The 25204-nt window shown below is 37.4% G+C and overlaps 3 protein-coding genes across 4 annotated transcripts in view; 1 reads left to right on the top strand and 2 right to left on the bottom strand.

Annotated features, from left to right (window-relative positions):
• Positions 1–699: 699 nt before the first annotated feature.
• On the top strand, positions 700–5209 carry LOC128874436 (uncharacterized). Of its 2 annotated transcripts, XM_054119236.1 has the most exons (5): positions 700–1090; positions 1971–2103; positions 2493–3367; positions 3452–3849; positions 4330–5209. In XM_054119236.1, exons 2-5 carry the CDS (start codon positions 2032–2034, stop codon positions 5001–5003), a joined length of 2019 nt encoding a protein of 672 aa, XP_053975211.1. In that variant the 5' UTR covers positions 700–1090; positions 1971–2031; the 3' UTR covers positions 5004–5209. The 2 variants fall into 2 exon arrangements, with proteins under 2 accessions (XP_053975211.1, XP_053975209.1); XM_054119234.1 differs by having other exon boundaries at positions 1971–3367.
• A 231-nt stretch (positions 5210–5440) lies between these two features.
• Positions 5441–9250, bottom strand: LOC128874438 (nibrin). Its single transcript, XM_054119238.1, has 9 exons — positions 9103–9250; positions 8882–9015; positions 8646–8806; positions 8416–8575; positions 7107–7362; positions 6903–7040; positions 5810–6825; positions 5666–5749; positions 5441–5573 (listed from the first exon to the last, which is right to left on the bottom strand). The coding sequence occupies exons 1-9, from the start codon at positions 9125–9127 to the stop codon at positions 5502–5504; spliced, it is 2046 nt and encodes a 681-aa protein (XP_053975213.1). The 5' UTR covers positions 9128–9250; the 3' UTR covers positions 5441–5501.
• Positions 9251–9824: 574 nt separating this feature from the next.
• LOC128874435 (alpha-catulin) overlaps positions 9825–25204 on the bottom strand; it is a 105471-nt gene continuing 90091 nt past the window's right edge. Inside the window, exon 11 of the mRNA XM_054119233.1 lies at positions 9825–24622. Coding sequence (XP_053975208.1) covers positions 24470–24622 — 153 coding nt within the window. The 3' untranslated portion in view covers positions 9825–24469. The remainder of the gene's footprint in view (positions 24623–25204) is intronic.

Here is a 25204-nt window from a genome sequence, read left to right as displayed (position 1 = left end):
TCACAATCGTGAAGAAACCAAATTCGAAGATTGGTCAGGATCTTCTGTCGATTCAAGGCTCCGCAAGTCTTGGTTATGATCGCGGCCGTCGCACTCCTCGGCGAGAGCGCGACGGCACGTATCGGCCGTTACCATAATTAACCGGTGACCCCAAGGTATAGCCTCGAGCTCGTGCCCCAGTGTTCGAGAACGAGACGGCACCTAGGGGCCGACATGGGTACTAGTCGCGCTTAGTCGCGAGCGTTGCTCAAAGAAAGGCATGGCATTGAAACCTGTGGGCCGCGGCGTCAAAACTTAATGTATTTTTGCACTTAGACGCATTCCCATACATACTCCAATATTTTGACTTTGCATAAATGAATAAATATCTGCGGTTTATCAAACAGTGCTTTATCTCACTGACTTTTGGTTATAATGTAATTATTTAAGACTATAAAAAGTACATAATATTGATGTTCTGTTTCAACATTTATTTTAAATATCCTTCATTAGCTTCTTTATTCATTTTTCAACAATTGTTTAAACCATTTTTTAGAACAGCCAAGGGGGTTCCACATGAGACCCGCTTTTACTCTATCAGGATACTATACTGCTGTCAATTTTGACGTCATATCAGAAATTGATATATAGAATGCATACATGCATAAAAGCAGTTTATGCACATGGTGCCAGAACTTGGCATCTTGTAAATAATTACATATCGTCGGAACAAAACATGAAAGTTGCCTATAATATATGCGTATTTCTATTCCTGAGTTATAGTTTTTAATAAAGTGTGTTTTGCGAATCGTGTGTATCGCGTGTATCTCGTGGTTCGGACTAAAGGAGGAGTCCAAGCGTTATCGTGTAAATTCTTAGAAGCGTTGAGACGGCGTCCATCTTTCTACGTCGAACTTGCAATCAGTTCAAAGAGTAGGAAAATATAACTTTAACGCTACGTAACGATAGGCTCCTCTGGGAGTGGATGGCCGGTTGCTTTAATATCAAAGTGCGCATTACATCGGTACTTCGTCCAGAAGTACGATCTTCCAGCAACGATTCTACGATCCGATTAACGAGCGTGTGCTGCTAACAAGTCTTGTGTCGCTTTGTAAGTACAGTATTCTAGTAACATAGCTCGAATTCGTGTAACAAACGTGATAACAAAAAACAAATCCAATTATACTTCTATGTACGTTCTGCATTCTACTAATGGGGTAGCTTTTTCACAAGCTCTTGCTTCTAATTGGTAATCATCTCGTCGCTCAAGCCACCAGAGTTTTAAAAAACATGTAAATCACAGAATGAGAAACACAACAGTATTCATTCTCGCTGGTGGTAGGACTGGTTGGAGAGTTTATAATACCCTAAACGATACTGATAAATGACGGTCCCACCCATTATACTAACATAAGTACTTACGATTCATATTTATCTATGTATTGTACGATATTAATTCTCAAAGTGAGAATTGTACAATAATAATTTGATTATTAGTACTAAAATGGTCTCCTTGTGTGATTTATATTTTTTAGATTAAATAGATATTTTCTTGTTTAATATGTTACAAAAGAAATAAATTCGAAGGACGTTTACTTATAATCATGTATTGTTTTATAAAAAATTAAATTTTATAAAAAATGAATCCTAGTCGTTTATGTATTTAAGATTGCAATTTCCAACCCACACCTAACCTAACACATCAATAATATTCGCTTGTAATTGAATTTTAATGAACATTTCGTTCCTAATTTTTACAAACTTTTTTGTTTAATAACTTTTTAATAAGCAGTGAGCGACGGTTAAGTTATTAGAAAAAATTCATTGGTCATTGAGGCGGTATCCTTTATTTTGCAGTTTCACCTTGTTAGCTTCTTAAAATGTTGGTTTAAAGTATTTTATTCTTCAAATCCATATTCTCTAAGATAAAACTGCAGAACCATTTTCCTTTCATGTTGATCCTTAAATAAAAGTAAATGTAACACTTCCAGGATTGTGCGAAAATGGGGGAAACGTACAGCACTCTGACTGGAGAGTATTCATCTTCGTGGGATGAACCGGAGGTACAGGAATGGAAGAAGAGGGCACGCGAGTGTCACGGATATTTCTACAGAGCCTTCGAAGGTAATCAGTGGGATATCTACGAGTCAAGTCAGTACAATCTTTTACGTGTAAAAATTTGTTACGCATTGTTCGGACCACCGAACGAGAAGAACAATAATGCCGAGAAAATCGAAGACACTTACAGCGAAGAACAACGTGACAGAGCCGATCAGATCAAAAACACGATCGTGGAGGTTTACAATACGTACACGTGTTCGGGGGAACTGAACGTCGGTATAATTGTCGTGTATTGCAAGACTGCCGATAATGAATTTTACGTTCCTATATTTCGTGTAAAAATAATAGAAGAGGACTGTTACTACGTCGATACGTATCAGCGCGTGTACAAATCGTGGAGTGATTGGCAAAACAATAACCAACTTCCGATGATGAAGTATTGTTTCCCACAGAATGGCTTTTACACGTGTTCCGGATCTAATGATTACAAATACGATCCCGAATGCGAGCCAGACGTGAGTTTCGGAACATCGCCGGCTTGCGATCTGTTGTCGCGTGCAGGAAGACTGATGGACACTGGTACCGGGATCACCGGACTTGTCACCGCAGGCGTTGGGGTGGCCTCTTTATTTACACCCTTAGCACCAGCTACGATTATGTACGCGGGAGTAGCTGGTACCACGAGCGCGTTATACGGTGCCGGTAGGAGCGCCTATGTTTTGATAGACAAAGGTACTCACAACCAGAGTCTGACCGATTTGGAATCCGTAATGTGCGGATTGAGCATTCTAATGTTACCTTTACACGCGGGACAAACCGCAGTAAATACCACTTTAACAGTTGGCGCGCGGGCAGGGCGCACTTTCACGTCATTGCAAATGCTCGGCGCAACTTTCTTAAACGTTACGTCGGTCGCTTTGGATTCCTCCATGTTAATAATCGGATTTGTAAATCTGTACAACAAATACGAAAAGGGTACACTAGGGACAATGGATATCTTGCACTTCTCCATCTCTGTGTTCTTCTTCACGAACACGCTGATTGAACCGAAAACAGCCAGCGCGATCATTAAGAAAGCTCAAAGCAATTACTTCAAAGAGTACAGGTCGCAGATGACCGACGCCAAAGCCCAGAAAACCTTCGATAAATTCATCCGCAAGAATCATAAGAACATCTCGAAGGGCGCGAAAATAGCCAGGACGATAAACAACATTAACAACCCTAACCAATTTTTCAAAAATGTCGGGACCAAGTCCTCTATCAAAGTAAGGGGAAAGAGTGGGAGAGTCGTTACTATTAACGGCGAACTAAAGATAAGCCCTAATAGGTGAGTATGCGAATCGCTTTTTGTTTTCTTCCTGTTGCTACACATTTTTCTCCTCATCCTTTTCTTTTTTAAATAATAATGCAGGTTTAGCCAATTAAATCCAGAGACGGCAAAGAAATTGGTGAACGCCGCAAAAAAATACAAGCACACGCAACCAGACGAATATAGAAAGCGTTGCAATCAATTTATGAGAGAGGAGCGTATAGCTTTGAAAACCAGGCGTAAAGAAACCTTGCAGAAGATGGCCGAATTATTTGAAGTCGATCGGAAAGATTTGAGAAACGTTAAAATAAACGATGTGGAGATGTTTGCAAAGTTAACTGGCTCCGATTTGGACCGGATAAAGACAGTGTTCGCCGATACCGCGAGGAATTACGACAAAAATATTGTGAACGCCGCGATCGCTGTCGTGGAAAACAGTAACTGCAAAACTATTCACGAATTCGGTGCTTACATCGAATTAATCGCATTGGAAAGTAAAAGTAAGATCGAAAAGGCGATAGGCTTGCATCTCACGTACACCCCCTATCCATAAATATGTGGACATTTACTATTTTCAATGAATATTTAATATACTCCGTGGATTATTATTTTAAAATGTTTGGTTGCTAAATTTAAAGATAAAAGTTTGGAAGAAATTGTCAGCATTTGAGAAACATTTATGTCGAAATATTAAAAAATAAATGGAATACTATTACTTTGAATACGAATAAAGAAATTATTACCTACAGTGTCAAAATTAATTGTTTTTTAATGTTATTAGTGAGACAATAAATAAACTAATGATTAAATATATTCTCTAATGCAACACAAACTAGATACAAAAACATATGTAATATTTATTAATAGATTCGTAAATTTTAAGATACTTATTCAAATCAAGAAAGTGTCCACATACTTGTGAGCAGAGATGTTTGTCTATAAAGACTTCAGTATCATGTGTACCCCTTTCTTTTTTCTAGATAGAACCAGATCAGAGTTTCGATCATTCTTGGCGGACTTGCAATCGAATCCTGATACAAGACGACAATTCATGGCTGGTGTTACGAGAGACTGTGAAACAGCCAAGAATATCATGAGCAATGCCAATATCGAATTCAACGACGAGTTGTTGGCTACTTACCACTATAGGAAACATGGAGCCGAGTTCGGCAAGAATGTTACGATGAACGTGTACCTCGATGATATACCAAAGGATCTATTTCAAGACAAGAATCTCTTTAAAGATGTATACGATCAGAATGGAAAGAACAGAATTCGAACTTACGCGGACAAGGATGGTTATAAGTTTGGAGTGTTGAGAACGTCGGCGGATGGATCGTCGCGTGTCGCGACGGTATTTTCGAACGAAAAGTTCTTCCAAAATTGGAAGACAAAATGGGAGGATGCTCAACAATATTTACAATTTTGTACGGCTCAATATAACGATTCTAAACAGTCGTTAACTTCGTCCTTTAATATTTTCATGAAGAACGTATTATACGAAACGGGTCTTCTTATTAACACGGTAAACGTACATAACCGTTCAGGTACCCAAAATTTGAACATGTTTGAAGGCAACAGCGCAGATAACGAAATGCTGAGGGCGCTAGCCGATTTACTTGCTACTATGACGGGAGGAGAAGAAGCCGATTAAATCTTTCGTTTTTTTAATTTGAAAGTATCGGTCATAATTGACGTACCTGGATCAACCTCGAGAGAACACTTTCAGTATTCCAGAAACTTGTTTTATGATTTTATATTATTGCCGCAAATATGTGATGAAAGTTCAATGTAAGTTAGTATACTAATTCGATAAAAATACTTAAAAGGTAGGCATGCAATATTTAGTCAATTATAGAAGCGGATTATACGAATAACTGTTATAACATTTTAGTTTTATGCTTATTATAGAAGTTATATTATACAAACAGAGGTAAATACGATAGGTTTCAAAAATAGTATTGACATCACCGACTTCAATGGCCTTAAAGTATATTAAACAAGGGGGTCAGTCTTAGTATCGTACCATCGTTGAGTACTCATTTATTCATAGAAATATTTATATAAAACTTTAAACAAATTTTAAATATCTAGTACTTAAAATAATACTTTATACATTGGACAAAATAAAATTATAATATGTTTACAAATTTTATACACTCTGTCGATTCCAAACATACATGTCGTTTAGAGTTATCCTTCGTTTAGGAATTACATTGTGAAACTGTAAGTTGACAAGATACAATTAGAAAAATAAATAAATAAATGAAAACAAAAATTCGTTTCGCGACATTGTTTACATGTGTTATAACATACCTTTTTAAACCGTTTGCAAGTAGGATTAGATCGAATAAAAAATGAAGAGCAAGTCGGTAACTTGGTAGAACTGCTGTTTCCATTCTAGAAAATTGAAATAAAAATTATTCAATTGTATAACAACAGGTAAAATAATAATCTTACAGTGTGCGATAATTTTATCCTATGTTCCACGTCTGAGTTTTCGGTACTAGTTCTTTTTCTGACAGGAATATGTTCTTCCTCGCTCTCGGTATTGTGAAAATGGTTCTTTCTTTTCTCTGAACTTGTTCGCTTTTCTACCGTTGGCGAAGATTTTTTACAATCTTTCAGAGGTAAAAGTGTTACTTCTGGATTATCGTCTCTTACATTCGTTTTATTTAACAGTTCATTGAGTTTTTCTTGTGTCAAAACTGTACTTAAATTTTCATTGCATTTGTTCTTATTTAATTGTTTACCTCTCGATTCGATATTATTATCTTCAGTTAAATCTATTACTTCGTTGGATGGTGTTCCTTTATTAGCAACTGTTGAGACCTTGGAAACTCTAGAACTTCGTTCCTCCAAACTCAAGCTTTCCTTTGAAAAACATTGCGTGGCCTTTCGTGTAACATTCGTATTATGAAAAGGAGTTGCTTTATTAGCAACTGTTGACAACTTGGAAGATTCAAAATTTCGTTCCCGCGAACTCAAACATTTTTGTGAAGAACATTGCGTGGCCTCTAGTGTAACATCAGGCACGGACGAATCATCTATTATTTCGATACTTGGTACCCTTTTTTCCGTGCCTAACACGGTACTGTTAAGATCATCTCGCGTTTGTTGCGTTTCTTTTGATGCGTTAGGTTCGAGACTATCTTTTAACTGATAAGCACTATCAATATTTAATATGTCACTGTTACTATCGTATGATTCAGGAATAACTTCAAAACTCTGTTTAGGTTTTTTTACGACTATATTTATATTTCCTGGAACGTTGGAAATTACTTTCGGTAATTGTATCACATCCTGTGTATCAAGAGCTAAGACTTCAGATGTATCTGGTTTCGATTCTTTCCGTTTTAGGAATTCTTCAAACTTGAATTTCGGATTGCAATATTTGTCCACAGAACAATATAAAATTGCAAGAGGAATTTCAGATTCCGATATCATTCTACGTTTATTTGCTCGTAATATATTATCTGCGAAATAAATTTAACTGAATGCGTGAAATAATATGTGTGTTGTGCTTATAATAATTAAATATAATAACACTCACATATCGAATCGTATTCGGACACGATAGATTGCGTTGACTGTGTTGCAGCGTTATTAGAATATTGCAATACAACAACATTTGATGCACAGAGTCCCTTATTAGTTATAGGCTTTTTTAAATATAGAAGCGATTTACCACCTTAAATATGTTTATTATAAAAAATAATGAAATGCAATACGCTAACCTCGATTATTTGTTATTTACCTGCCATATTAACCATTCTACCATATATTTTATATTGATGCGCACTAAAATATACGAATATTAAATTTTGAAACAGTGTCTTCCGTTTTTCATTTGGACAGAGCGATACTTTTCCTTTGATAATAAATGATTCGCTGAGCGCGGGAACAAAATCTTTCGACTCTGGAAGTTCTTTTGCATTATAAAAGGCATCTTTCACTTTTTCCCAATAATCTAGGTTTACTATTGGTACGGCAGATGCCATAGCCCAAGTAACCTGAATTATATTCAAATAAATTAGATGTGTGAAACGTGCAATCATAGGCGTATTCTCATACTCTCGCATGCACAATATATAACGCTGTATCACTATGTTGATGCAAGTGTTCTAGTACTAATACAGTAGTTCTCTACAACTCCCTATGCGATACATACAGACCTTTCGAAACTTTAACCCTCGAAGATTTCACCTTGAAGATCATTCGGAGGTCGAATTTCATTTTTCAAATAGAAACACTTATTCTTTAACACGGACTTAGAAAGAGCGGGAAATTTTACGTTCAGATATGGTTTCGTTTTGGGGATCACCGCGAGCCCTAAGGGTCATTCCGAGGTCAACTAAATTTTTTTCAACTGGACACCCCTATTCGTGACATTGGATTCGGGAAGAGGTGAAAACTTGACGTTCGGATACCTTGACATTTTAGGTATAACTGACGATGGCGATCGACGGACAAGATTCGGATAAAAATTTTAGGGATAAAATGAATCTGTAAAGAGTATAATGTTATGAACACGGAATTGTTACAATGTGTCAAACAAATATTGTACGACTTAGACCGGGACACATTCGTAATCTTGATCATAATCATCGAGATAATCTGGAACGTAAAATTTCCCGCTCTTTCCGACCCTGGTCTCAAAAATAAGGGTTCCCCTTAGAAAAATTAAAGTTAACCTTCGAATGACCTTCAAGGTCAAGGGCAAGGTCAAATTAATGAAGTTGCAGAAAAATAAGACGTTTTGAATCTGAAAATTTGTGTAAGCCATTTTGTCCAATAATGCAAAGATTCTGAGATGAGTGGTGGGTTTGTTACTTTTTGAAAGTTTTGTATATAGTTCACAGTAGACATTTAGATTTAACAGACATCTGAATTAAACTTACACCCCTCCCCCAATTTCTCAATTAGTTTCTTAATTAGGGTATTATAGTATACTTTTAATTTTATTAGATTACTTGTGTCAACACAACACTGCACAGCTAACATTGCTAAGAAATCCATGTAGTTTGCAATATAACATAAGATATAAAGAATGATCAATGAAAAACCTTTTCAGTTAATGTAGCTTTTGACACTGTCAAATGAGTGCAAGCAGATGTCCAATCTGTAGCGATCATCCCATCAATTTTATCAATCAAATTTTGTAGTGCTTCCTTATCATGATCATTTAAGGTAGATACAACAGTTATTATAGGAACATACACAAGACTAAAATGTATATAACAAATATAAAATATTATAAACTGTAATAGTAGAGAATATAAACTTGTAGACTTACGTAAATATATGATTCTGCAAGCCAAATCGTATTTTATCTTGGTCCTTCAAAGTATACCATTCCTTAGATACTTCTACTTTTTCTTCTTCTCCTAAAATAATATATGTACCATACTTTGAGTTGATGTCTTTCAGTTTACATATCGATGTAGACTCTCCCAACTGCAAAAACAAAGATTTATTTTGTAGTAATCTTCTTAGACACAGACCATATATCTCTGTATTTTTTATACATACCTTAATGACATCTCTAGGTTCCACGGAAATAGCAGCATGTAATCTACTAACAGATTCATCATTTTCAAGAAGAATATCAGCTTTCTTTCTACCGAATGTCAGTTCTTTGTTTGGATGCAAGTACACGCGATTCCCTGGAATTTTAAGTGTAAATATCACTAACAACGCAATAAATAATTTACGATTTACTTATTAGTTAGCTTAATAAAAAAGGATTCTACCTTCGGAACCAATCAAATACCACATTCTGCTGATTTACACGATAAAGTATATTCACAATCACGGAAGTACACTGACAGCTCTATAACGGACACATAAAATTAACAGAATTGATACACTTTTGAGGTTATAAACACTGACTTGTTACCGACAAATATTGTAAAACGTACACTGCGCCATCTATCCTTAAAAAGGGGAACTATTCGAGTGACATTTTCAAATTTACCCTTGTATGTTAGATGTTTTACAAAATGTAAATTGAAAAAAAAGAACGAAAAGTAGGCGTCGTCGAACAAAGGGAAGGAACGCTCTACATTTAGTTTCTTCTTATGTACTTTGTTAGGAGAGTTTTTCATTTTCTTGCTATTAAACGTGCGACATTTCTCACTCTTAGTTGTACTCGATAAAATGATTTATTATAATTTATTAAATTCTCCGATTTCCAAATAAGTCTTCATGAATGTTCAATGAGAAAAGCGTAGAAGATCCAGTGAAAGAGAAAGAAGGAAATCGAACACACAAAAAATGATTTAAACAATCCAAAGTTACATAGAAAGGATTAATTTTTCAAAATATAGAATCTAAATCACTCGAGTGATTCAAAATAGACCTATTTCGAGTACCATATTTTTTCAAAAGTGTCCCGTCTCTTATAACTTCCAACAGTTTTCTTCATCAAGGCTTACGATAAGGGAGATTTCAAAGGTGACGGAAAAGCCAGCGCTCCGGATACAATTATTTATTTCCATTGTCATCTTCAGCTCCAATACATGTGATACTGGATATATAATGATTTAATAATGTTCATTAAATACGAAGTACGAAACCTATCTACGCTAAACTCGTTCTACGATCGATACCTTTTTTTTCTTTATATCATCATACAAATGAAACGTTTGGTAAATAAATTACCAGACAGGTAGGCAAGCGTTTTGTTTCGTTCTCTCTCGATTAATAGGAGAAGCACGACTGTCAAGCGTGTCGAACCTACCTCGGGTAAACGAACATTCTCAAAAAGTTCTCGTAGAAATCACGCCCGTCGCGGCTTTGTTTCGCTCACGCTCGCATCGGTTTACGCGTTTTGCAAGCCTGCGTTTACATCGCACACCTGGCAGCGGAAAGAGGCCGTAGCGCGATGCGGCGTCCACTCCGTTTCATTTTTCTTCAAGCAACGACACTCCGTAAACGATTTCGAGCGAAACGAGGATCGAGCTACGAAGCGTGCAAAGCTTCGTGGCGCGAAAAAAGCGTGCGATGTAAACGCAGCCCTCAACGAGGATACGTTAAGCATCGATGGGAAGACCGTATAAACTACAAAGGCGTATCAAACTCGAACGAATCGCGTGTTTACTCGTCGTCTTCGCGCGAAACTCAAGTTTTATCGAATTGCCCCGCGTTGCGATATTCGGCCATGTGTTTCAGTCGATCACAGCCTCGCGTTTGAGAGCCGAGCGAAGGGAACGAGACAGCGACGGAATCGAACACCTTCGTCGACAAACGTGGCCTCGTCGAGTAACGAAATCGTGTTCCGTTCTCTGACGATCTCGGTAACATTTCGCAAGTACTCGCTGATTCGAACTCGAACCTTGTCATTAAGTCATCGAACGAGCATCGAAGCGAGTTTCGCGATTTACGTACTAGGGTAGCTCTAGGAGCGTGTTACTCTCGCGAGATACGCAACATTCTCACGCGACGATCGCAGACTATGCAAACACGAATCCTGAAACGGTGCACGCGAACGCATCTGGTCATCGGTATCGTTCACCCTCGATTATGCCAATTATTAGAAGCGATTAGTAGCGCTAAGTTGACGCTAAACGTATCATGGTCATTTGACCGTTTTCAAACTTTTTTTGTATAGATTCTTACATACAATTTTACCGTAACTAGAGGGATATTGACACACACGTGCACGTTTGCTTTTACATCTAAATGACCAATTACTTACGATCACGATGCCTTTCGGAATTAAAAAATATACCATATTTAAGTGAGACAACATATTTGTATGTTGAAATCGATTTACAGATGAAAATTGCTTTGGTTCGCGTGTATTCGATTGGAGTAAATAAAATCCATTTGAAATTCATCCCTCAAGAGGTTAAATACAAGTTCAGTTCCTTGTGTGAACGATGAAAACCTGTTCAAAATGAGAACTTTGTAGTGGAGAATGTGACTAATATAAATAATATATGGATATTTTTTTAAATTCAAGACACTATGAAATTACCTTTTACTATTTTCTTCTTACGTTTTTAATGAAACAGGAAAAAATTGTTTCAACAATCCATAAAAATTGTTCCACGTATTATTGAATTCACTATCACGTGAAATATTATTGCATTCAATTGAAAAAACTTCCTTAAGACCATAACTAATTGCAAAAAATGTAATTAATATGAATAATATAGTAGTATATAAAAACACAGCACCACCTTTTTCAATTTCACTCAAACGACGTGTAAGAAAGACATTCAACTAAAAAATCTTGCCTATCGTAACGGTAATTATTAGACTGCGGATGATCATGGAAATTCATATTTTGGCGGATGCAGATAATGAATTGCGGTTTAAAAGAATCCTGCTTCTTAGAAACAGTGTAACATGTCTATTATTGGTAATATCGAATAGATTTTTTTCCATTTGTGAACATCTTCATACACTTTCCCATATTTTCATTTGCCATAAATGCAGTCTAATAATTATAATTACGGAATGGGGGTTAAACCCCTTAAACTGTTAGCAGAGTGGTTTTATCTCTGTATTGCGATTCATCGATCACTGTTAAATCATGCTTGCCTAGTCTGCATTTAATTGGATATCTTTTAACGTTTAAACCGATCACGTGACTTTCCCTCGTTCCTGTTTATTCGTTTAAATCAGTCGGACAGTCGTCTCATCCACCAGTCGAAAATTCGCTTCGTCGACCTCGTAAGGCTAAAAATGGATTCGTGAGACATAGACTAGAACACTTTGCTTAAATATGTATGCACGTTCATATCAAGGGAAACGCTTTCTTCTTATTGAAAAATCGTTTAAACGTAATCGTCGATCTCCTTCACGAAATGGAAGATTCGTCCTCGCCATCGGGGGGTGAAAACAACAACGCGCCCCTTTCCAGAGACGGGCAAAATCTCATTTCAGTCGATTTTATTCGAATGATAAGCAAAAACGATTTATTTGTTGCCAGGTCTATTTATTTATCGAGCAGGTTGATTTATCAATAATATGAATAAGGAATGATATTGGTTCTCTAGATATAAAAGTTCTAATTAAAAATGTTGTGACGTTTAACGTTAGAGGATAAATATGTAAATAAATTACATAACATATATATTAAAATCCAAAGTGTTAATGTATTGTGATTGTTTATTCAAGTTAATTTCATTGTAATTTGCAAATTCTATTTTATGGCGAAATACAATTTAATTTTGTAATGTATCTTTTATTTGTTACTTGAAAATTATAATTAGATAAGAATTTTGCCCGTCTTTGCCCCTTTCACGTCGGTGTGTCTTTTTCGTTAACGCGATTCGAACTAGGGAAAGGTCGTGAAAGAAAAACGATTGTCCAAATTCGAACGTTCGTCATGGATTGTCGTACAATTATTCCAGTGTACGCAGTTACTTTCATTTTCTTATTTACTAATCTGCTTGACGAGCACTCTGTCGATCTGGTAAAACGCATTCTAAGGACTTGAAATGCAAACAATTTCTAAAGTTCTTCTAAGATTCAAAATTTCTTTGAAAGAGAACAGAAACTTCCCTATATGGTGAATGGTGAGAGGAAGAAATTCTTTAAATTATCAAAATATTATAAAATGAATTTTTCTCGAGGAGCTAGGGATCCCAAATGAATTTCAAAAGATCCCTAAACGTCTTCTAAGATTTAAAATTTCTTTGAAGGAGGAAAGAAACTTGCCTGAAAATTGCAATGGTAAGAGGAAGAATTTATTAAAAATTTTCAGAACGTTCTAAAATGAACTTATTTTGAAGTATTTTCACTGACAGATTATAATTAAAGACTTGAGATGGAAATGTCTCTTAAAATTTTCGAAACGTGAACGTCTTAGAGTACCGACATGAAAAATATTACGTTACGTTTCCTCGTCGAACTATTCTTTAAATGAATGCTGCATTTGGCTTTCACGTATTTGTTATCACCGCTCGTCGCGATTTCGCACCTTCGGTTCTGAATTCGCGAACTGATTGCTCAAGAGGTTCGAAGGGAACGCTTGATAAGAAAATGATTAGGCAAACGCTCGAAAATTCTGAAAACGCATCACAACAGTTTTAGCAGCGTTACAAATAGGAATACACTACTACGTCTAACTTCGTGGACATTAACATTACGTTCAATTTACCGTCCAGTCAGTGGATACTGAAATTTCGTCAGTCCTGAGAAATTGAAAAACTGCAGTCGTGTCCGGTATCGTTCAGTCGCAACGATAAAATGTAGAAAAAGGTATATTAATTCCTTCCTCGCGCCGAGTCTACTGCTATTAATCGTTATTAAATTAAATTTCTTGATCGGACTATTCAGTGATCCATCAGCGACTCTTCGCCACGTCAGAGTGCTATAAGCTCGTATATGAATTTTCGACTCGCTTCCTGAGCGTTTGGTACAAAAGTTTAATAATTAACAACATATACTTCAAGAATTTGACTTGCACACTTTCATGAATTTAGAAGGGTGAACCTTCGTTTCATTTTAGTCTGTAATTCTAAGGTACGACTGTATGTTCAGTTAATTTTCAAGATTTCAGTGCAAGCTGTTCGAGCAAGTGAGAAGCCAATTTCAAAACGATTGTTAAATTAGCGTTGTCGACTAAGTGTCGTCAATCTCATTTTTAGAAAAATTATGAACCGAATTCGCAGTTGCATGTAATGTAATATTTGAGTTAATCGTTATCAATTAATCTGTGTTACTAAATGAAATATAACAAATATGTTGAATTATTACGTCGATCATACAAATTTTGATTACATAAAATGATTATTTCTGTTATTTGTTGATATAGTCTTAGAATTTTTAATTTTTACACTTGAAGAAAAATCTAACTTGTTCCATTATTTATACTAAAATAATACCAATTAGAGGTATTTTCATTGTCCGATAACAGTCAAATTGTACTAATAGAAATTAATATAAAATAAATCATGACATGTTACTTCGTACAAGATTCAATCCATAATTTCTCTAAAATGGAGATACTGTCGTGTAATTAAAATTGATTTTACTTTCAATTGGGTCACCAGTAGTAATATAAAAAAATACTAGTATTCTATCCTCATGATTATAATGAATTTCGTTTATCTAAGAGGATCTAAAATACTGTCACCGACGTAAACGTAATTATAGTCGGGTTAAAGAAAGAATCGACTTACCCATCACTTTTTCAGATCATCGTTAAAATAATCAATAACCGTTTACTTTGTAGCTAATAGAAACATTTCAGAAATACATCCCTTCGTATTATGGTAAATATTATTTTTCTGGTGTTTCTATATAAGTTATTTTAAATTACCTTGTAACTAGTTTTTAACAAGAAAAGCTTCGAAATATATTCACGTTAAAGAGTTGGAACGTCTCAACTAACTTATTTACTTTCACTTTCAATTACGTTATCTTCCATAAATGTATCCAAATAGTTATTTGTTAGTTATCACTCTGGATGAAATTTGACTCGTTTTCAGAGTGACATCTATGCAATATTAGATCTAGATTGAGGGTGAGGGTGGGGGTCTACAATGCTACCTTGCTCTGTGAGCTCGAAATGCGGCAGAACCTCAATAATAATAATAATAATAATATAATATCGCAATATACCAATATGATCGATATTATATGGTACATTCAATTTCATTTGTTTCGCAAAACAAGAAAAATACTCGAATCTAAAAAGTCTGTTTTAGATGAAAACTGCTGTGAATGTAGAGCATAATTGAGATTGAAGATTCATCGAGGTTTTATTGCAATTAGGGTTGCCATCTACTCAACTTTCAGGCGTTTCTGTACTGTACTTTCTTCCTTGATTCTAAAGTGTATACTGTATTTATTAATGAAAACTGAATTGACTTATCTGAATCACTCGATTAACCAAAAAGCCTTATATATTTTGAACATGCTCATTATTTTGAAATGTATACAACGTACTGTGACGAAATGTTAATAATATATTTAAAATTGTGTTACATATCATAAATCCATCAACTTTATCACTACTTAAAAGTTGTTATTTAAGTCTATTGGTTTTAATGATCTTATTAATTTCTATAAAATGAAAAAACCTTACCTTGATCTTACACATTACCCAACATATACGCTTTCAATTTTAAAGTGTCTTACTTTTCACTGTGTAAAAGGTGGCAACCCTAACTACATATAATTGGAACAGTCAAAGGCAAAAAGTGGGGAAACGCATTCGTGGAACACGCATCAACAACAAAATAGATTCTTTCTTCGACCAGACTATATATGAAATTATTGTCATCGATGTTTGTCTATATCGTCAACTAATATAGGGCCAATTAGTGTGCTACTTGATATATCAAAACGACGATGTACGAGGCACAGTACGCACAAATAGTCAACTAAATCAGTGGTCGCCAACCGTGAAAGGTTTATAAAGCTTTTATACAAATTTCATAATATTCTTTCAACTACATTTTCAAATCTTATACATGTATATACACGTATATGTATTCACAGATGGTCAAATGACAGATGACAAAGTACGGTAGAATAGTAAAAGAGAAATTTTTGAAAATTAAGTAATCGTAAGTTAGCAACCACTGCACCAGAACCATTACAAAAATGGAGAGTACGATCGTAGCATTTATTTCTCGCGTCTCGACCCGATTGCCCTGCGAATCACGCTTCCCCGATTGCAAATGTTTGTTGACAAGGCTGTTTCGTCATTTTTTTTATTTTTCTTTCTTTTTTTTTTTTTTAATTAATATCTGGAGACAGTTATACGATAACCCGATAATATTTCACCACAGGCACGAAATAGTCCAACAGTAGTCATCGCTATTCAATATTACGTAATAGTAATGCGTGTATATTAATATTAGAATTTGCACTATACTTTATTCGTTACACCTAGCGTCGGGTCTCTTAATCGGAGCACGAAGGGCTACAAGCGAACGTTATGCAGGGTGCACGGTGTGTTTCGAGCAACCTTTTGTATAATTTTAGAAGAGACAGGCACAACCGACGGCAACAATGAGCTCGTGGAAAAGCGTTTCGCGATCATTGCTAGATACTTTGAAAAAGTCTCGTTCCATCGAACGAACGCTATTTCTTCTGCTTTTCGTTCAATTGTTTCTTTTTCGTATCTTTATTTTCGTGCCGATATACTTTCCATCGCAAGAATGCCCCTGAGCCACGATTATAATGCGACAGAAAATCGTTTTTCCACCCATAAATTATAACAGTAATTTCATTCACAACAGTAATGCCATTAGTCGTTAGTTCGTGCGATACGAAATTCTAAACGACAAAAATCAAAGTTTCTGCTCAATTTGAATTCCATTCCGGGACATTCTCTCCAGGTCTCCAGCACACGTGCCCATGTATCTTCGCGAGACTATAATATCGATTAATTTACGTATGTCGAAAGGGATCAACTTGACTCGGGAACCTAGCGAATACCTAAGCATCGTTTAATCGACGACGAAATTTTTTCGGAGGTGTCTAAACTACGGAATTGAGGTAGAATTACACCATGGTAAATTCGAGATGACGTACACACATGCGAGGGAGATTACGATTTGCTCGTAACTTTCGTCGCCGCGCTGGAAAAAAGAAGAAAAATAATGAAGAATCGTTATCGAATTTCAATGGCGACCCTTTTGCGAGACCGTAATTGTCACGACCGTGGATGCTAGCGTCTAATTTCGAGACGTTACCGTTAACTGTTATCATTGTATACCTAACGATATTATCGATACACGTTACATTTACGAACTGACTCTATGTAACAGCTATAATAGTAATGATCTATGCGCACTATCACCACATCGGTTTATGCTATATGCGATGAGAACTCCACTCGATAGGAAACAACGAAGTCAATCCGAGGCGAAGATGCATCGCCAGATCTTGGAATTAGCGAACGTGTTATCTAACATTTAGACGAATTTGACTTAATCAACCCTTGATTATCAACACTTCAAATATTCGTTGAATATAATTTGGTATGTTATTAATATAAAACTGCAGTACGACTGTTAATTGTGATCAATTATCTTAAAATTGATAATTTGAGATATTATTCATTCATGCATGATCCAATTTCGTAATAAGCAAAACCCTTAATTTATAGAACAGATAGGATTTGATCATTATGCTAAGAATAAATGAAGTAAGACTTGAGAAGTAACACTCATTTGTGTCTTCAAATGACCCAAGAATAAAAATTTGATTGAAAAGATTAAAAAAATAAGGACCATAATTTGTTTGATAAATTTACGGTTCCCTGTACGAGTTGAAAGGAGCCACACAGAACACTCTGAATGTATCCATCGAATAATAAAGAAGGTGTTCAAGAAATACTTTGTTCCAAATAACTAAAAAAAAATAAAAAAAAATAAATTAATTAATATGTTTACTTTCACCCGAAAATTCCCCAGCAGCTTGTAATTCCTAAAACCAACCAAGAAGTCAAAGATGAATAACACATCCGTATCGATGATCCCTGAGATCTGGGAACCGATCTTCGCAGATCGTCTCTAGCTAGATTCCAGCTGGCCCTGCTACTAACGCGATCGGATAATAATGGAAACTCAACTCTTACGTCAAACTCACCGGCCGTTCCCTTACAAAATATTTGTGCTGTTTTATACAAAAAGAAAAACTTAAGCTTAATCCCCTTCCCTCCCGTAACTGACGAACTCTATACACTAAAGACCGCGATAAGGTATGATACAGTGTTTGTACAAACGCGTCGCGTACGTGTGTTACAACTTGTAACAAACGTCTCGGTATTACATTCCTGCGAGGTTACGCGTACGCTTATACCGCTTATATCCGCGTAATTACACTCTAGGAACATCTTGAGGGCATCGTTAATGCCCTGGCGATTGCGAGGCCCTCGTTTCCGGTTTTTTTTTTTTTTTTTTTTTGGCGCCTCGGCGATCAACGATTTCCGTGAACCGTGCCGATTTCTAAAGTTACACGCGTCGATTTCAAGGGCCGATCCGCGGTCGTTGATGAAGAAAAGTCGACTCGACGAGGAGGACATCCGCGGACAAGCTGTCGGCTTGTAAATCTAACGTCATCGACTTTGCCTCGCCGATGAAGAATACTCTACAAAGTATAATCCCATTTTGTGCCAACTCTGTATGATACATACAGAATCGATCCTGTATATACTCGTAGGTAACAAGAAATGCATGACTGGTCGACGTTATTCGCGAGCTTAATGCTGTATGTACAGACGTATTTACGTTTGCGTCGTCGCTCGTCGACTTCAACGTATACCGACGCATTAGGATGCATAAGATCGCTTTTAATTAACCTCCACGATTAGTGGTATTTTCGAAAATGCGACTTTGAGCGTCCCTGGACAGGTCTTACTCCTTTTAAGAGGATAGCGCTTGTCCAGCATCGTCACGTTGTCTCGTGCGATCGAATGGATTCGTGGAAGATCGCAAGAGTTGCTCTTATGCTAGGTGTCCAGTCGAAAGTTCGTATAGTACGCGCAATAGTCTGCGTGCTAGCAGTCGTCTCGGTATTCATCTGCTCAAAGTGTATTAATACGAGAAGGAGCTATTATTTCTAGAAAAAAGGTTCTCCAGTGGACACCAAGCATCAAACTAATCGTACAAAGTATCAGCTGATGTTTACAAGAGGCTACGCGATAGAGTCTCGAGGTTGGTTTGCGCGCACACAAAGAACACTTATACGCACAATTGTTTCAATTGAATTACACTGTAATTTAGTTATAATACATTGTACTCCAATTGCGTGGTAATTCAATCACGTTGCAGTCGAATTACATAATTAAAACTTTTCAATTAATTAAATGGCTAATTACTGTTATCGTGAATCTAATTGAATTACAATGTAATTGAAATGCAAAGTTACTGAAATACAGCTTTCCAGTAAAAATTGATGAATAATAACATATTCGTCAGTGGTGATTACTTCTGTCTAGTAGCTTGTTTCTAGCTTTTATTACATCTCTTTCATTACAACAATATAATTGAACGAGACCTCTGAATTACAAATCGCAATATAATTGAATTACTCTGCAGTGATATTTCATGGAGTGATTCAATTGTAATTCTGCGCAACTCTGTTTATACGTTATGACTAGCTCTTTGCAACCATTAAACACGTAACATTATGCAACTTACACATTCAATGTATACACGTGACGCGAACCAGGTTTGCGTATACGTTAAAATACAAAAGGGGCGAGTGTTCTTCGTGAACGTCGGCTTCGAGATCCGAGCAACTCTGACACGTGGACTGATTTGTTAGAATAGGTGATCATCGTTCGTCTATGTATATCTCTCGTTTGGAAGATAATCGGTTCGTTTTGTCAGCGGGTTCAAAGACGTATTACGATTACGATCGTGTTTCTTTTGTGGCACTATGAAGGAAGCTTTGTTCCGAGTACTTGATTCGACGGCGAGTAGTTAAGGGGACTCGAGAACGCATGCTTCCCTGGACGCCCGGGGAATGGTTTTCTTCATCGCCCGGAGGCGAAAACGTGATTATCGCGTTTCGTCGAATCGAGCATCGGGTAGGCTTTATTTGTACGTCAAACGGCGCTCGAACCACGAGATTTCGGTTAGTGAGCCAAGGTGTCTTTGCCACAAAGTACGTCCCTGACCGCCCTGCTGCCGCACCCAGGTTACCCTCGACGACCATCTCCTGCCCCATTGTGTTAAGCTTCTGCTCTCGGTGATTCAACAAATCGCAAAAACTGCAGCTTGGCGTCGCTCGCGGACTACGGTGCTCGAGTGCAGAAAGCGTGAAACGAACAGCCTCATCGTGACGGTTCCATTCGTTTTGGAGCTCAGCGTGGAATCTGATTCAGGTGAACAATTATTATGCTAGGTATTTCGACTTCCTCTGGGTGACTTGCTTTGTTAAATTGAAAGAATTATGTCACTCTCGGTCGTCAAGTCTTATGTCGATTGTATTACTGTCACGAGTGTATTAATTGAATCCTATTGTAATTGAAACTCAACGATCTGAAACACGCCTCTCTGTTAAGGATTTATGAGTAAAAATGACTGGACTTGCAAAACTATGTGTATTACATGTTTTCATAAGGCAATATTATGTAAAAGCCTTGTGTAATCTTCACAAACTCGATCAAGATTGATATGGTTCGATATACAATTAAACACAAGGGTTGGTTCTATGCAATACTAGCTTATGACTTCGAGAACTCAATATGCTTATCGCTCAATATATATTACCCCTGATGTAGCGGCAAATAGTGACATTCGAGGTGATTTTCTCGACTTATGTTTAAAGCTGTTTAAACATTCGTAAGTGCCACAGGATGTCTTACATCCCAGGTAGAACGTCAAAACACTTTTGTATTAAAAGCATTTCTCTCATTTCATGGTCGCCCCCAGCGAGGTTTCTTCACGAGGTTTCCTTCACAGTGTTGCCTAAATAATTTTGCAAAGTACACCTCGAAGAGTCGAAACTCCAGATTCCACGCTTTTCCACGCACGACTAATGTACATGTAAGCAGGACTGCACTATTGAAGTGTATAGCACCCTGCCAAATGCTAGTTAGCAAAATATCGTTTAGACATAGCTGAATGTTGAAAGAAAATACTCGGCAAGCGCCTACGTTTCGCGGCACGCTGTGTTAACGACGATAACGAATTTAAAAAGAAAGAAGAATATTCAGTGAGAGTTGCTCTGCACTACCAGGAATTCTTTAAAGATCGAAGTTGGTGAGACGCGTAAGTGGAAGTTGGCCTGTAAATATTTCACCCCTAAAAGGCACTCCAATTGACGGTCCGATTTATTGTCGTTGCACCAACTTTCCTACATGGAAGAACGTTTCCTTCGTGCAGAGTTATCGTACGATTATTGCAATCCAGCGAGTTTAAATCGAAATAGAAGTACGAATTGTCTGTACAAAATTCCCAGTCGTTAATGACGAAACGTGCCGCAAGCTGCGTTCAATCTTTTCCTCCGCTGCCACTCAAGCCTTCGTTCGCCGTTCCAAATAACACAGACAGTCGAACGATTTCCACGCGAATCGCTAAGAATACCCCGAAGTCTTGAGATGCCAGGGAAACGTAACACTAGAGCGATTTACATATAATAGTGCCGTCGACGAAAGAGCTAGCGGGGCTGATTATTGCTTCGGCAAAATGGCTTCAAGTTCAAGCAGCGTAAAGCGTTTCTTGCCGCGGCTATCAATTAGTTGAAGCTGTCCCTGCACGCATTAGACATAGACTTCTCTGATATGGCTGTGTTATTGCCATCGAAGACGTTGAATTTCAATACGCGCGCGACGATCCCTGAATTTTCGATCGCTTAGTCAAACTTTTCCATTCTTCAGGGTCATCCGCGCGTTGAAATTCAAGCGTAAAAGTATTTGCTGAATCGTGTGCTTCGAATGATGTTAACTCGTGTCTCGTTTAGTCACCGACTGATCGAGGTGACTGCAGGTTAAAAGTACGCATCGATTTTTTAGAAACTTGACATAATTACTCGACAGAGTGTCCCTTGGACTCTTCCGAACGAAGCAAGGAAATTAATGTGTTAGAAAATTCGAAGACTCGTGGTTTCAGCGCATTATCGATCGCTGAAAGCACAAATCACGAGTAAATGGTTTTTACTTGGAGAAATCGTGAACGTTTTGCTAATCGAACGTCACGTTCGGGACGCGTGCGTTTTCGTGTAAAAAGCGTGCGTACATTTGGTTTCCTTGGTTCTCGTCGTGTTTCATGGCAGTCACGTTCAGCGACCGTACGATCGCTCTTACACGGTGTCATTCAAGCGGAAAGCCCGCGAATTTTCTATATTGAGCAACGCAGAAACGTGTACCGTGAATTAATCGCTGGAACGTAGCTTCGCGTTCGAAGCAATTACAATCGAAACGTACACGTCGATGATCCGCCAATCATTATGGAAAGTAAGCGTCCTCAAAGATCAATCGTTGCGTACAAATTCGAATTCGAATCAATATAGCTGTAAACAATTCCGCGATCAGCTTATCAACCTATTTAATTTTTTATTCGATCACGAAGCCAAGTTAAATTGGCCATGTAGCACCGTTGCAATCATCTTGATTGAAGTCACGTAATGAAAATCTCAATCGACGTTCGTTTCTGGTTTACTTTTGAGAAGAACGACATTTTGTATTCGTTGTTGAACGTCTTAAAAATTAAACGAAACTTCGAGAATTTGTGCTCTGTCGAAGATGCTCTCGGAGGAAATCAGTTTCTGTTGCATCAAATGAAGAATTTGATTTTTCGAAGGGACTTCTCAGTGTTATAAATACTTGTGGAAGAATAGAATATAATAGACTGAGAATTATAGTAATGTTTCAAGTGATACTACTGCATCCCGCTTGAATTGTATTTGTGGAAAAATTCAAATTTATTTTAACACTGCAATAAGATTCTTACAATTCAGCATCAACGAAATTCCATGGAAATGTTTTTACACGTATTATTAAATATTTTTTAATAATACTCTTAGGGGCCAAGTGATATTGAAATAGACCTTAAAATGAGTTTTAATTTTACTTCGATACCAGCAAAATTATTCATCCTTGATGAAGTTACAGTATTTTTTAGAGATAAACTGATGAAAATTAAAAATTTATAACTCACTTGATAAAGTATTCAAAGTACTTAGGCCTCGAATTCTTGGAATTACTACTGTATGAAGATTCCGTGAAGGGTTCTTTCCAGAGAAAATGTTTCTACGTGGTGTCAGCATTGCAAACACTGTAAGGAGCTACAAAGAATAATTAAGAGAAATCTCTTCTTTTTTAATTCTATCCACGAGCATTACTCTTAGTTTTCCGTGTAGCTTAGTTTACAAGTGAATTGTCACGGCTATCTTTTTATTCGCGAACATATTTGCACTTACATTAATTTTTGCAGTCGTCAAGCCTGAAACCTAGCAGGTATAAATATAATAAACCGCTCCTTTTAAAGATCTAACTGAGTAAATTAAATCGATGTTCGGATTAAAAATACTTTTTCCTTCGATTATTCGAATAGTCTCAGCCCTAGTGTCAACGCCGAATTGTCAAATAATACCAAACCCAATCCACACCAACCAACTTCGTTGATGCCAAACCATCCCTTCCAGAGTTCTAAAGCATACATTTAAAAACCCCGCGAGGTGTTTTTAGTGGAAGAGAAATCCCTTCGAAACATGTTAAACGTTCGTTTAACGAGTACCAGCGTGCGTGTACAGTGCTACCACGTTAAGTTGCCGAGTGTCTACAAAGTGAAGAGGACCGGGGCAAGGGGACTAGGCCGCTCGCTCCACCAGTACATAGTAGTAAGATATCACAAAATCGCGGACACGAGAAATTTAAGGGAGTAAGCCAACCTAAGACGCACCAAAAAGGAATCAGTTTATGAATTTTTTTTGAACAAATCGAAAATTTCTGGTAGCAAGTTTTAAAGTATTCAAAAAAACATTTCTAAGAGCAGGCATTGTAATTTTTGTATTTACGAATATGTTAAACTAAGAAACTTGCGACGATGTCGATTTATACATGAATATTCCGTGTGACTATAAGCATTTTAGCCTTGAAAAACGCTAATTAAAACGCTTATTTTATTTCTCAGACATAAAATAAGAACTAAGATCAAAAAAAAAATTCTCACGATACATATGTAACTTAATATGTCATTAAAAAATGCTTGTTCTGAATGTCAGATAATCCAGCATTGAGCCTGAGTATAAAAGAAACTACAACGCCGCAATTTTGTCAATTTCAGATACTTTTACATACAAAAATTGGGACACACACCCCAAACTCATAACCAGACAATTTTCCGTTTGTCCCGAAAAAGTTCCGAAGCACTTTTTTTCGAACCGTCCCAGGTAGAGGCTTCCTCCCTCGAGTAGTTGTCGACTGCTGTAATATTTCACAGCTCCGCCGATGCATTCTAGTCACTCGCTCTCGTCGATCTTATGTCTGTTTTCGACGACCTTTGCCGCGCGGTTAGAGTTTTGATGCGATCCGCGCGGCTAATAACATTTTATCGAGAGCGAGCGGATGATTCGATCGTTCGACGGCAACTTAACGTGTATGCTTTGCTGGGGCAGGCGAGGTTCTTCTTAGAAAAGCAAAAAGGAAACCCGAGTGCGGCGAGCGTCCCCCTTGGCCCGTCGGGCCATCCCAAACTGTCAGACGGACGGGTCGCTGCCGGGGGCGGAGCCCGTCTTGCTGCCGTCGACACCAGCACCGCCGCCGTCGCCATCGGCGCCTGCACCCTCTCCGCCCCTGTACGGCGAGCCGCCGGCCCCACGCGCCGACAGACCTCGGAAATCCAGGTTGTACTGAAATACAAATGCCCAAAACAACGGATTATAAAGTGGTCATCGCAGACGTTCCAGCAACTTTCAAGAGTCCTTTGTCGCCCACGAGGGTGGGCGCTACGCCGTCCTCCTAAGCCAAAAATGCGTATCTCGAGGATACGGAGTTCTAAAGGGTCGTCAAACACGTCAGATCGCGTGGTGTGACGAATGTAAAGTGGCAGGGTGGATGGATGTGTGAGTATAGAATATATGTAAAACCAAATCCTATTTCTGGGCCGAAAGGCTGAAATTAATAAACTTACTACTACTAGTGAATATGTAAATATATACAGGGTGTCTCATTATAATCTTTCCACGCGATTATCTCGCATAATATTCATCATTCGAAAAAAATGTTTAAACAGAACATGCTCTATCTGAAACGTAGTTTTTTTTTCACGCTAGACACGTAGCTTATCTCAAGACGAGTTCATTGACTTATATTATGTTGACCTTGAAATGTCATTCAAGGTCATTTTCGTGGCTTAAAATTTTCTTCTTCTGGTGGCCAATGGAATGCCTTCTAAAAGGATTTGCAACTCATTACGAAGAAAATTATTGTAT

The sequence above is a fragment of the Hylaeus volcanicus genome, chromosome 3 (genome assembly GCF_026283585.1).
Source record: "Hylaeus volcanicus isolate JK05 chromosome 3, UHH_iyHylVolc1.0_haploid, whole genome shotgun sequence".
Taxonomy (NCBI): Eukaryota; Metazoa; Arthropoda; class Insecta; order Hymenoptera; family Colletidae; genus Hylaeus; species Hylaeus volcanicus.
The sequence above is the reverse complement of the archived record's forward strand: the minus strand, read 5'-3'. Positions and strand labels throughout refer to the sequence as shown.

Coding starts and splice junctions, on each gene's coding strand:
- LOC128874436 (XM_054119234.1), top strand. CDS start 1,983: ATGGGGGAAACGTACAGCACTCTGACTGGAGAGTATTCATCTTCGTGG. Junction 3,368..3,451: donor CTAAAGATAAGCCCTAATAG/GTGAGTATGCGA, acceptor ATAATAATGCAG/GTTTAGCCAATTAAATCCAG. Junction 3,850..4,329: donor AATCGCATTGGAAAGTAAAA/GTAAGATCGAAA, acceptor TCTTTTTTCTAG/ATAGAACCAGATCAGAGTTT.
- LOC128874438 (XM_054119238.1), bottom strand. CDS start 9,127: ATGTGGTATTTGATTGGTTCCGAAG. Junction 7,363..8,415: donor AAGCTACATTAACTGAAAAG/GTTTTTCATTGA, acceptor AATATAATTCAG/GTTACTTGGGCTATGGCATC. Junction 6,826..6,902: donor GTCCGAATACGATTCGATAT/GTGAGTGTTATT, acceptor TTTATTTCGCAG/ATAATATATTACGAGCAAAT.